At 43.1% G+C, this 13,780-nt stretch overlaps 1 protein-coding gene across 4 annotated transcripts in view; it reads left to right on the top strand.

Moving 5' to 3' along the window:
* Window positions 1-13,780, top strand: part of FAM168B (family with sequence similarity 168 member B) — an 84,513-nt gene that overhangs the window by 52,911 nt on the left and 17,822 nt on the right. For all 4 annotated transcript variants that reach the window (XR_011470791.1, XM_070409220.1, XM_070409218.1 and 1 more), the window contains one exon: window positions 6,581-6,664. Coding sequence is in view for 3 of the 4 variants with exons in the window: in XM_070409220.1 (XP_070265321.1) it covers window positions 6,581-6,664 (84 nt within the window). In the remaining variant the exon portion in view is untranslated. The remainder of the gene's footprint in view (window positions 1-6,580; window positions 6,665-13,780) is intronic.

Here is a 13,780-nt window from a genome sequence, read left to right as displayed (position 1 = left end):
GATTTTAAAAAGATTCCCAGGTGATCCTAATGTGCAGCCAAGTTTGAGAACCACTGCTCTAAGACATCCACTGCTTTTGTCTGTCTCCACAGGACTTGGCTGCAAGCAGGAGGGGCCAATCTGCCCTCTGAAGTAGGTTTTTAGCAGCACGGATTCCATGGCTGGTTCAGCAAAGTGCCCCATATTTCCTGGGCTCCTCTGCCCACCTTTGCCTGTTAGCCAGCTGTCAATTTAATCATTCAAAAGTGTGTTTCTGAAAGGGCTTTAGTTGATGGAGTTGCTGTTTGGCTTTCAGGGATTATGGTTGGTGTGTTTCCATGTCCCAAAATTATTCCTCCCCACATGGTCCAAATTGTTACTCTGCCCTTGGCTGGACAGAGATTCTTGTATGGAGACCAACTGGGCTGGCTGGAAACCCGGAGTTTTTATCAGTTCTCGGTTGGGAAAGTATCAGTCTGGTTTCCAGGATAATGGGTCCGATGGCCCCTCCCCAATCTAGTAACTGCCAAGTCCGGCAGTTAGTATAGAAAAGCCCCTGGAGGCAGCTTGATTGGGCCTGTAAGTTGGGTGTGGCAGAGTATCAGGTAATCATCAAGGGGTGGAGAGCAATTTTAGCTAGGTTGATGGTGACTCAGCTATGGCTCCTGCCTGTGGTCTCTTTGGGGAGAAGGATCAGCAAAGGGACAATGGAGAAAGATGCCACTTTAGCCCTGTAGCCCTCACACTGATGCCAGACAATTCATTTCCTCCCCATTTTTCCCTGGTGCTTTTCAAGCTGCTGCCCCAGTGTTGGAGCTCAGAGTGAGTCAGTCCAAGTCCCTGTGCGGGCTTTTTAAAAGGAACTCCTGGGACTCTAGGAGTCCTCCATCTCATTCAGACACAATCTAAACTAATTTTACAGCCAGAATTTATGGGGACTTTCTTCCGGCACTGGAAGCCTGGGCTCAGGAAGCCTTGTGTGGGGCTGGCACCCCTCCCTCTTCAGGGGGGACCTCCACAGCCGAGATTTTTATCCACCACATGTGAGTGTGGGACCAGTGTGTTCTGTTTCTCTGCCCCTCCTACTAGTCTCAATGTGTCTTCCTATGTATATCCTTAGTTACAGGACTTCTGTTCAACTAAATCTCAGACAGTTCTCACTGATGCTTGTTCTGTAACTTAGTTGTAATTTTGATGTTGTTATGGAAGGAGGCAAGTGCAGCATTTACCGATCAGCCATCTTGACTAGAAGCCCTTCTGTGTGTTTTTTATGTGGACACTTGTCATTGGATTTAGGGCCCACCTGGGTAATCCATGATGATCTTATCTCCAGACTCTTAACTTATGTCCATGAAGGCCCTGTTTCCAAATAAGGTATTATTTACAAGTTCTAGGGATTTGATTTGTAGTATCTTTGTGGGGGGAGGGGCATTTTTTGCTCACCACACTGTGTATATAATTTTGATTGGCAGTTACTTTCTCTTAGCACTTTAAAGGTATAATTGTATTGTCTACTGGTTTCTGTGATAATTATTTTTGTTTCTTTGAACTTAACATGTCCCCTCCCCCATTGCTCTCACCTCACCCCTTAATTTCCTCACTACTTTTAAAATATCTTTGTTTTTACTGTGACATGACTAGTTTTTTTGTTTGTTTGATTTTTTATATTTCTCTTGCTTAGTGCTCACAGAGCTTCTTGATTCATGTGGGCTAATTTATTCCAGCAGTAACAGTAGCTCTTCAAATCTTTTTTTTCCTGCCCTTTTCTCTCTGTCCTGGAACTCCATTTATAAGTATACTAGAGGCCCAGTGCACAAAAATTTGTGCACTCGGGGGGGTGGGGGGGGCGGCAGAAGGTCCCTCAGCCCAGCCTGTGCCCTCTCGCAGTCTGGGACCCCTCGGGGGATGACCACCTGCTGGCTTAGGCCTGCTCCCCGGGGGATTGGGCCTAAGCTGTCAATCAGACATCCCTCTGGCAGCTCGGCAGCCCTCGGGGGATGTCCACTTGCCAACGGGGAGCAGACCTAAGCTTCAGTCGGACATCCTTAGCACTGCTGAGGAGGCAGGAGAGGCTCCCACCACCACTGCTGTACTGGCAGCCATCAGCCTGGCTTGTGGCTGAGCCGAGCTCCCCCTGTGGGAGCTCACTGACCACCAGAGGACAGCTCCTGCATTGAGCGTCTGCCCCCTGGTGGTCAGTGTGTGTCATAGTGACCAGTCATTCCCAGTCTTTCTGCTGTTAGGGTTAGTTTGTATATTACCCTTTTACTGTGTAGGATAGAGGCCTGGTGCACGGGTGGGGGTCGGCTGGTTTGCCCTGAAGGGTGTCCCGGATCAGGGTGGGGGTCCCGCTTCGGTGCCTGGCCAGCCTGGGTGAGGGGCTGATGGCTGTTTGCAGCTGGTCACACACCCTTTAGGGTGGGGGTCCCCACTGGGGTGCCTGGCCAGCCTGGATGAGGGGCTGATGGCTGTTTTCAGGCTGGCCACACCCTCTTTAGGGTGGGGGTCCCCACTGGGGTGCCTGGCCAGTCTGGGTGAGGGGCTGAGGGTTTTCAGGCTGGCCAAGCCCGCTGGCGACTGAAGCTCCCAGCCTCTCCTTTTTTTCTTTTTCTTTTTTATTTTACTCTGGGTTTTATTTACCTTCTATAATTGAAACTTTGTTGCCGCTCCAGCTCCGAGGCCACGGCCTGCTGAAAGCAGGTATCTGGGGTTTGTTTAGCTCTATAATTGCAACTTTGTTGCTTTCAGAGCTCAAAGCCGGGCTGCAGCAGGCTGGGAACCTTGGCTTCCTCCATCACTGGAGCAAGCAAGCCTCTTGCTTGCTTTAGCTGCTTGGCTGCCGGCCGCCATCTTTGTTGGCAGTTAATTTGCATATCTCGCTGATTATCCAATGGGAAGCGTAGTGGAGGTATGGTTAATTTCAATCTTTGTCTATTATTAGATAGGATTAGGTCATTTTACTTTGCCTCATGTCTTTTACATCCTTTTTATATTTCCATTGTTTTTTCTGTGAGCTTTAATATAATTTTGTTCTGATCTGTTTTCATTTTGCTAATTCTGGTTGTGTATTGAATCAAGGTTTTTCATTTTCTGTTTTCTTTAATATACTACTCATAGTTATTTTAAAAACCTGTTGGCTGGATCACCTGTGGGTCTGTTTCTATTGTCAATGTGTCTTTTCTTTTGTTTTCAGCTACATGGTCCTGTCTCTTGGGGTTCCTGTTGTTTTTACATTGAATGTAATACACAGTGTATTAAAAGTCATAGGTAGTCCAGTTGATGTTTTCTTTTGTTAGGCAGATAGCATGTTGATTGATCATTTCCCCCCCAGCTATATTGAGGAATGATATACAAAAATTGTATATGCCTAGTTTCTACAGCATCCTATCTAATAGAGAGGGAGTATGCAAATTGACCATCACACCATAACAAAGGTGGCTGTGCCCACAGCAGAGGCAGGGATCCCATAACACCAGATGGCTGCACCCACAGCGGAGGCCGAGTTCCCATAATTAGCCTTAACAAGCAATCAGCAGGGACCTGAGGCTGCATAGCGCTTGGCCGGGGCAAGGGGTCCTAAGGCTGCACCCCCTGCCTGGTGGGGCTTGACAGGGAACCTCAGGCTGTGCCCCCCGCCCTGGTGCCAGGCTGCAGGACCTCAGGCTGCACCCACCGCCTGGCAGGGCTTGATGGGGACCTCAGGCCACATCCCCTGCCTGGTGGAGCTTGATGGGGGACCTCAGGCTGCGCCCCCCGCCCGGCGGGGCTTGATAGGGGTGGGGCTGGCCAGGTCTGGATCTAGCCCAATGGGGATGGGGATGGCCGGGTTTGGGTCTTGCGCGATTTTGAGGTGCATGTGGGTGGGTGGGGACTTGACTCTGGTTCCCGTGGCTTGCCCCAAACTCCGACAGGAGGAAGATTTTCATATACATTTTACTAATTTTCTTTCATCTCTGACACTTCTATAATAGAGAAAGGGGAAATAGCAATATTAAAATATTTCCTCTAATTCCCTTTTAATGTGCACGAATTTCATGCACTGAGTCACTAGTGTTTTATAAAGATGTTTGTGATGATTTAATATATGTATACATTGTGAAATGATTACTGTTGAGTATCTCCAAATACCATCACATTGGGAGTTAGGGTTTCAACATACAATTTTGGAGGGAACACAGACATTCAGTCCATGTTAGGCCAACTGCATCCATACATTCTATTTTCCTCTTTGTTATACAAAAGATGGTACATACTTGATGGCATTAGAAATACAGACATTTTAGGGGAGGATAACACTTTTGAAAGGTTCACTGGGGAAGCAGCAGAATGGGTAGGGGAGCCTCAGAATTGTGATACACATTTGCCAAAGTCTCAGCCAACTGAATGGGACCTCTGGGTCAAGGATTGGCAGTGAGAGGAGGCCCTCATTAGGCCAAAGTGGCCCTGGAAGGTGCTGCTGCTAGAGACTGTTGGCCCACATACTCCACATGGCTGAACCACAGGTTCTTTTCTGGAATAGAAATGCAGGTTGAGTTCACTTTGCTTTCTCAGCTTAGTACATTCTAGGAACCATTTCCAATCAATTCACAGAGGTTGCTTTGTTCTTTTTATATTTTACATAATAATACTACATAATTCTCCATCTGTTGATGGCCAGGATTTTGACTATAATCTTAATGTCTTTTTTTTTGTTGGAAAATATTTATGAATATCTAAATAAATGGAAATATATGCACCTATCTATGGAAGGGAAGACTCAGTTTTGTAAAGATGTCATCACCCTCCAAATTTATACCTAAATTCAATGTGATTCCAATCGAAATCTCAGCAGAGATTTTTTAGTACCTTATTAGCCAATTTTCAGATTGATACAGAATCAAAAGACCAAGAACAGCAACCTTAAGTTTGTTCTCTGTATCCATGAATCTGTTTTTGTTTGTTTGTTTTGTTCTTTAGATTTCACATGTAAGTGAAATTATATAAAGATGACATATAGATGGCCAACAGACATATGAAAAGATGCTCAATGTCACTAATCATCAATGAAATGCAAATTAAAACCACAATGAAATATCACCTCATACCTGGCAGAATGGCTGTCATCAATAAATCAACAAACAAGTGTTGGTGTGGATGTGGAGAAAAAAAAAACCCTTGTGCACTGTTGGTGGGATTGCAAATTGGCACAGCCACTATGGAAAACAGTATGGAGGGTCCTCAAAAAATTAAAAATAGAATTACCATTTGGTCCAGCATTCCACTCCTGGGAATATCTCTGAATAAATCCGAAACACTAATTTGAAACTATATATGTACCTCTATTTTCATTGCAGCATTATTTACAATAGCCAAGTTTTTTAAGCAACCCAAATGCCCATCAATAGATGATTGGATAAAGAAGAGGTAGTACTATATACAATGGACTATTACTCGGCTATTAAAATAATGAAATCTTACCATTTGCACAACATGAATGGATCTAGAGCAGCGATTCTCAACCTGTGGGTCGCGCCCCCTTTGGGGGTCGAACAACCCTTTCAGAGGGGTCGCCTAAGACCATCGGAAAACACATATATAATTACATATTGTTTTGTGATTAATCACTATGCTTTAATTATGTTTAACATAATTATGTTATGTTAAATTTGTAACAATGAAAATACATCCTGCATATCAGATATTTACATTACGATTCATAACAGTAGCAAAATTACAGTTATGAAATAGCAACAAAAATAATTTTATGTTTGGAGGTCACCACAACATGAGGAACTGTATTAAAGGGTCGCGGCATTAGGAAGGTTGAGAACCACTGATCTTGAGGGTATTATGCTAAGTGAAATAAGTCAGACAGAGAAAGACAAATTAATGTCTTATTTGCTGTTTCTTTTGTGTTCAGATGAATTATTAGTGGCTGTGGTTTAATTTTATAAAGGATTCCTTGTTAGTATTAATAAATGCAAGGTTGCTTCCAAGTAGATCATGAGATTGGCTTTTTGCCAGTTCCATGGGTCACTGTTAGAGCCCCTTCAGCACTGAATGCTTTTATCAGTCTTATATTATGGAATTAGAATCTAGGATAAAATTGGCAGTTCTCTGACTAGTATATACCTATATGTGTTATTTTGTATTCTTAGTTTCTGCCCAGTTTTTTCCTTTGTTGAAAGTTGTATTTTTTAAAATATGTTTTTATTGATTTTTAGAGAGAGAGAGACATCAATCCGTTGCCTCCCACATGCACCCCAACTAGGGATGGAACCCACAACCTTGACATGTGCTCTAACCTGGAATCAAACCAGTGATCCTTTGGTGTACAGGATGATGCTCTACCAGCTGAGCCACACTGGCCAGGGCAAAAGTTGTAAACATTACTCATAGGTTTAAAATACATGATTAGGATTGTGACCCATCACAATTCTGAGAAAAGGAGAGACAACTAGAGACAAACTGCTCAGCTTACATAGTGCTGTTGGGCTGCCTAAGTTAGTCTGGAGTTCTGATAAAGAAGGTAAGAGTGACTGTGTCTGTGGGCACCCTGGTTGTAAAATCATGTTACTTCTTCAAGTGATAACATCAGATTATTCTGTGTGTTTTTCTCCAGCTGGTTTCCCCATGAGCTATGCAGCAGCAGCTCCTGCCTACTCCCCCAACATGTACCCTGGAGCAAATCCTACCTTCCAAACAGGTATGCAGGTTGTATGTGCTGGGTGGCAAAAAATGCTTTGTCCATGCAGCTGGGGAGAATATAAGGTGGGTGGATTTTGAGGGGAGTGGTTATAGAATTAGGATTTGGGATTGATTTCTTGGTTCATAAGATTAGCCTTGTTGATAAGGGCAATCAAAGCTTAATTCTTCTTGCATGTAAAGCTTTAGATAATGCATTTCTTTTTAAAAAATATATTTCTTTTATTGATTTCAGAGAGGAAGGGAGAGGGAGAGAGAGATAGAAACATCAATGATGAGAAAGAATCATTGATTGGCTGCCTCCTGCATGCCCCCCAGTGGGGATCGAGCCCGCAACCCGGGCATGTGCCCTTGGCCAGAATCGAACCTGGGACCCTTCAGTCTGCAGGCCGACGCTCTATCCACTGAGCCAAACTGACTAGGGCTAGGTATAGCATTTCTGATGTCCTTTCACAACGCAGATCTTCATTCTAAATATAGATTGTTACAGGTAAATAGTTGTACCAGAACATGTATTTATGAAAGAGTTGATTACAAGGAACCGAAGATCATCTTGCTATGTTAATAGGTGGAATTTCCATGTTACTAACATTTTTAGATATTTAAGATCATTTTAGTCCTTTGTTTATAGTGTTAAAAGAAAGTCTTATTTTCTATGTAAGTATTCTATATAGTTTTCAAAGAAAGTCTTATTTTATTTTTTGTGTGGTTTTTGTTGTTGTTGCTATTCTTGTTTCTAAAAGTCTTATTTCCTGTGCATGAGAATTTTTTCACATTTTAAAATAAGTGATGAAATTGGAATTAGTTTGGGTCTGAACCTGGTAAAGATAGTTTATTTAGTGGAATTTTTCTCTGTGAGCATGCACTATGCTGTTGGCTCATTCCAGGCTTTATTTACCGAGACTGGACTTTGTGAATCTGATGCAGCAATGGTGGCCCATGCTCTGACTTGAAGGCTCAGCCTCACTGGTCCGCTGGGCGCTTCTTTGTCCTTCGGAACCCCTAGCCTCACACACTTAACTTTACAGAAGAGAGGACAGCAGTAATATCCTTTTCCCAAATTATTTCTATTTTTTAATCATAAAATTCTTCCTTTTATCCATCTTTTCCTTTTTATTTCCACTCTGACCATCTTTGTTCAGCCCAAGCTCACACACAGAGATGGCTTCTTCTTTATCAAATAGTTGTTGTTTTTATTTTGCCTAGCTTTTATTCACTCTTTTTCTCCTACCTGAACTAGAGTACCTGCTACTTTGCATCTGTCTTTTGGGGGTTGTTATGGACTATCCCTTCCCTGGGGTCAACAGTGTTATTCACTGGATTTTTAGGCCAAATGGCACTACCCATCTCCTTACATAAAATATCTCACCTTTTGGGGAGGTCAGTGGTGGGGGGGGCAGGGGGGGAAAGAGACATACGGACTACTATTTGTAATACCTTAAACCAGTGGTTCTCAACCTTCCCAATGCCGCGACCCTTTAATACAGTTCCTCATGTTGTGGTGACCCCCAACCATAAAATTATTTTCGCTGCTACTTCATAACTGTAATTTTCCTACTGTTATGAATCATAATCTAAATATCTGATATGCAGGATGTATTTAGGCAACCCCTGTGAAAGGGTCGTTCGACCCCCAAAGGGGTCGCGACCCACAGGTTGAGAAACGCTGCATAAAATTAAAAAATAAATAAATAAAGATAAAAAAATGTCTCACCTTGTTTAACTTTTTAAAAACAACTCTCTTGAGCTATAAATGACATGTGGTAAATTGCACATACTTAAAAGTATATAGTTTGATAACTTATGATCTAATATGTACCACCCTCACAACTGAAAGTAAACATATCTCTCACCCATAAGTTTTCTGTTGTTGGCCCTTTGTAATCTCACCTAGGCTCTGGGAAATCACCAATCCGTTTTCTCTCATTATAGACCATTTGTATTTTCTAAAATTTTATATATATACTAGAGGCCAATTGCAGGAAGATTCCTGCAAGAATAGGGCTTACTGTGGCTGGAGGAAAGCAGAGAAGGGAGCAAAACCTGCTGAGGCGGGCTTCGCTCCCGCCCCCAGCCGCTCCAGCTTGGTGGGTTTGCGCAACCCGCCCCAACTGCTCCGGCTTGGTGGGTTTTCCCAATCCTCCCCCAGCCGCTGCAGCTGGGTGGGTTTGCCCAACCTGCCCACAGCCACTGCTGCTGGGTTTGCCCAACCCGCCCCCAGCTGCTCTGTCTTGGTGGGTTTACCCAACCCTCCCCCAGCTGCTCCGTCTTGGTGGGTTTGTCCAACCCGCCCCCATCCACTCCAGCTTGATGGGTTTGCCCAACCTGCACCCAGCCACTGCTGCTGGGTTTTTCCATCCTCCCCCAGCCACTGTGGCTGGGTAGGTATGCCCAACCCGCCCCAGCCGCTCCAGCTGGGTGGGTTTGCCCAACCCGCCCCCAGCTGCTCCAGCTTGGTCGGTTTGCACAGCCCGCCCCCAGCCGCTCAGTCTTGGTGGGTTTTCCCAACCCGCCCCCAGCCGCTGCTGCTGGGATTTCCCAACTTGCCCCCAGCCACTGCAGCTGGGTGGGTTTGCCCAACCCGCACCCAGCCTCTCAGTCTTGGTGGGTTTTCCCAACCTGCTCCCAGCCGCTGCGGCTTGGTGGGTATGCCCAACCCGCCCCCAGCTGCTCAGGCTTGGTGGGATTTCCCAACCTGCCCCCAGCCGCTCCATCTGAGTGGGTTTTCCCAACCCGCCCCCAGCCGCTCTGTCTTGGTGGGTTTGTCCAACCCGCCCCCAGCCTTTCAGTCTTTTTTTTTTTTTTGGTATAGCAAAGGTGGAAATTTATTGAAGAACAAGTACAGATTCCCACGTGGGGAGGGGGAAAGAGTACCATAGCACAGACTCACTCCATGCGGGGAGGGGAAAAGGGTCCCACTGAGTTCCTTTCCCTTTGGCTTATAAAGGCTGCAGATCCTGATGCCTTGATACCCTTTCTGATTGATCACTATTCCCTTAGACTGGTTACTATAGTAACTCCTGGGCTCAAAGGTAGAATCTCACACAGGACAGACATATGAGGTTCTTTCCCCCACTCTCCTCTTTCTTTATTGTTTTCCTATTCCCCGGGGCTTTCTTCCTCTTCTTCTCCAGCCTCTCAGTCTTGGTGGGTTTGTCCAATCTGCCCCCAGCCACTCCATCTGGGTGGGTTTTCCCAACCCGCCCCAAGCCACTCCATCTGGGTGGGTTTTCCCAACCCGCCCCGAGCCACTGCTTCCTGGTTTCCCCTCCCACTTGCAGCCGCTGTGGCTGGGTTTCCCCTCCCGCCTCCTGCCTCTGCAGCCTTGGCTCCTTTACTGTGTCCGCCACCTCTACTTTGCTCCCTTCTATAGCCCTTGGCTTCCATGTTGTCTTCAGTCTTCACTCAGAGCCGGTATATGCAAATTAACCGCCATCTTGGCTGACAGTTAATTTGCATATACTCACTGATTAGCCAGTGAAAAGGGTAGCGGTCGTACGCTAATTACCATGTTTCTCTTTTATTAGTGTAGATATATTTTAATTCTTTATTAGTTAAGGTACTACAAATGTGTCCTCATCCTCTCCATTAAACCCCCATCCTCCCTCCCTCCCCCCCACTCATGCTCTCATCCCCCTGTTGTCCATGAGTTTGGCTTATATGCATGCATACATGTCCTTTGGTTGATCTCTTCCCCTTACCCCCTCCTTCCCCTACTTTCCCTCTGGGGATTGATAGTGTGATCGCTGTTTCTCTGTCTTTGGATCTGTCCTGTTCATCAGTCTATGTTCTCTATAATCCACAAATGAGTGAGATCATGTGGTATTTATCTTTCTCTGACTGGCTTATTTCATTAGCATAATGCTCTCCAGCTCCATCCATGCTGTTACAAATGGTAAGAATTCCTTCAATTTTACAGCAGCATAGTATTCCATTGTGTAGATGTACCACAGTTTTCTAATCCACTCATCTGCTGATGGGCACTTAGGCTGTTTCCAAATCTTAGCTATGGTGAATTGTGCTGCTATGAACATAGGAGTGCATATATCTTTTCTGATTGGTGTTTCTGTTTTCTTGGGATATATTCCTAGAAGTGGGATCACTGGGTCAAAAGGGAGTTCCATTTTTAGTTTTTTTGAGGAAACTCCATACTGTCTTCCATAGTGGCTGCACCAGTCTGCATTCCCACCAGCAGTGCAGAGGGGTTCCTTTTTCTCCACATCCTCTCCAACACTTGTTGTTTGTTGATTTGTTGATGATAGCCATTCTGACAGGTGTGAGATGATACTGCATTGTCATTTTGATTTGCATCTCACGTATAATTAGTGACTTTGAGCATGTTTTCATATGTCATTCGGCCTTCTGTATGTCCTCTTTCGGAAAGTGTCTATCTAGGTCCGTTGCCCATTTTTTGATTGGATTGTTTATCTTCCTATTGTTAAGTTGCATGAGTTCCCTGTAAATGTTGGAGATTATACCCTTATCGGTGATATCATTGGCAAATATGTTCTCCCATGTAGTGGGTCTTCTTGTTGTTTTGTTGATGGTTTCCTTTGCTGTGCATAAGCTTTTTATTTTGATGTAGTCCATTTGTTTATTTTCTCTTTAGTTTCCATTGCCCTAGAAGCATTATCAGAGAAGAAATTCCTTCGGCATATGTTTGCGATTTCGCTGCCTGTGGATTCCTCTAGTATTTTTATGGTTTCCCGTCTTACGTTTAAGTCTTTTATCCATTTTGAGTTTATTTTTGTGTATGGTGTGAGTTGGTGGTCTAGTTTCATCTTTTTGCATGTATCTGTCCAATTTTCCCAACGCCATTTACTGAAGAGACTGTCTTGACTCCATTGTATGTTCTTGCCTCCTTTGTCAAATATTAATTGAGCATATTGGTTTGGGTCGATTTCTGGGTTCTTTCTTCTATTCCGTTGATCTATATGTCTGTTCTTGTGCCAGTACCAGGCAGTTTTGAGAACAGTATCTTTGTAATACAGCTTGAGATCCCACCTACTTTGTTCTTCTTTCTCAGGATTGCTGCAGCTATTCGGGGTCTTTTTTTATTCCAGATGAATTTTTGGAGAGTTCGTTCTAGATCTGTGAAATATGCCGTTGGTATTTTAATGGGAGTGCGTTGAATTTATAGATTGCTTTGGGTAGTATGGACATTTTAATGATGTTGATTCTACCAATCCATGAACATGGTATGTTCTTCCATCTGTTTTTGTCTTCCTTTATCTCTTTTCAAAGTCCTATAGTTTTCTGAGTAGAGGTCTTTTATCTCCTTAGTTAAGTTTATTCCTAGGTATCTTAATTTTTTTGGTGTGATGGTAAATGGGATTGCTTTTTAAGTCTCTCTTTCTGTAAGGTCACTATTGGTGTATAGAAATGTCATAGATTTATTGGCGTTAATTTTGTATCCTGCTACATTGCCAAATTCATTTATTAAGTCTAATAGTTTTTTGATGGTGTCTTTAGGATTTTTTAAGTACAATATCATGTCATCTGCGAATAAGGACAGTTTTACTTCTTCTTTTCCATTTTGGATGCCTTTTATTTCTTCCTCTTGTCTAATGACAATGGCTAATACTTCCATTACTATGTTGAATAGGAGTGGTGAGAGGGGGCATCCCTGTCTTGTTCCTGTTCTTAGGTGAAATGGTTTTAGTTTTTGCCCATTGTGTATGCTGTTGCCTGTGGGTTTGTCATATATGGCTTTTATTATGTTGGGTTTGTCATATATGGGTTTGTCATATATGGCTTTTATTATGTTGAGGTATGATCCTTCTATTCCCACCTTGCTGAGAGCTTTTATCAAAAAATAGGTGTTGGATTTTGTCAAATGTGTTTTCTGCATCAATTGATAAGACTAATTTTTATCTCCCAATTTGTTTATGTGATGTATCATGTTTATTGATTTGCGGATATTGTACCATCCTTGCATCCCTGGGATAAATCCTACTTGGTCATGGTGTGTGATCTTTCTGATGTACTGCTGGATCCGATTTGCTAGAATTTTGTTGAGGATTTTGGCATCTATGTTCATGAGGGATATTGGCCTGTAATTCTCTTTCATTGTGTTGTCTGTATCTGGTTTTGGTATTAGGGTGATGCTGGATTCATAGAATGAGCTTGGAAGTGTTCCTTCCTTTTGAATTTTTTGGAATAGTCTGAGGAGGATAGGTTTTAGTTCTTCCTTGAATGTTTGGTAAATCTCCCCGGGCTTTTATTTGCTGGAAACTTTTTGATTACTGCTTCAATTTCTTCCGTAACTATTGTCTTATTGAGATTTTTAGATTCTTCCTGATTGACTTTTGTAAAGTGTATTTTTCTAGGAATATGTCCATTTCCTCCAGGTTGTCTAGTTTGTTGTAATAGAGTTGTTCATAGTATTTTTTTTACAATCCTTTGTATTTCTGTGGGGTCTGTTGTTATTTCTCCTCTTTCATTTCTGATTTTGTTTATTTGGGTCCTCTCTCTTTGTTTCTTGGTGAGCCTGGCTAGAGGTTCATCAATCTTGTTTATCCTTTCAATGAACCAGCTCTTGGTTTTGTTGATCTTTTGTATTGTTTTTTTGGTCTCTATGTCGTTTATCTCCGCTCTGATCTTTATTATTTCCTTCCTTTTGCTTACACTGGGCTTTTCTTGTTGCTCTCTAACTCTTTGAGTTGTCGGGTTAGGTAATTTATTACCATTGTTTCTTGTTTTTTGCAGTAGGCTTGTAGAGCTATGAACTTCCCTCTCAAGACTGCTTTCACTGTGTCCCATAGGTTTTGGGTTGTTGTGTTCTCATTGTCGTTTGTTGCCCTGTTGTTTTTTATTTCTTCTTTGTTCTCTCTGGTAACCCAGTCATTGTTTAATAGCATGCTAATTAGTCTCCATGTGTTTGATTTTTTTTTATTGTTTTCATTGTAGTTGATTTTCAGTTTTATGCCATTGTGATCTGAGAAGATGCTTGATATGATTTCTATCTTCTTGAATTTGAATAGACTTTGCTTGTGACCCAATACATGGTCTATCTTTGAAAATGACTGATGTTCACTTGAGAAGAATGTATATTCTGCAGCTTCGGGGTGAAATGTTCTAAAGATGTCAATTAATTCCATCTGATCTATGAGTCATT

Source organism: Myotis yumanensis, unplaced genomic scaffold, assembly GCF_028538775.1.
Source record: "Myotis yumanensis isolate MYYU_CA2020_CCGP unplaced genomic scaffold, mMyoYum1.0.hap1 SCAF_3, whole genome shotgun sequence".
Classification (NCBI taxonomy): domain Eukaryota; kingdom Metazoa; phylum Chordata; class Mammalia; order Chiroptera; family Vespertilionidae; genus Myotis; species Myotis yumanensis.
This window is presented reverse-complemented; position numbering and strand designations above follow the sequence as displayed.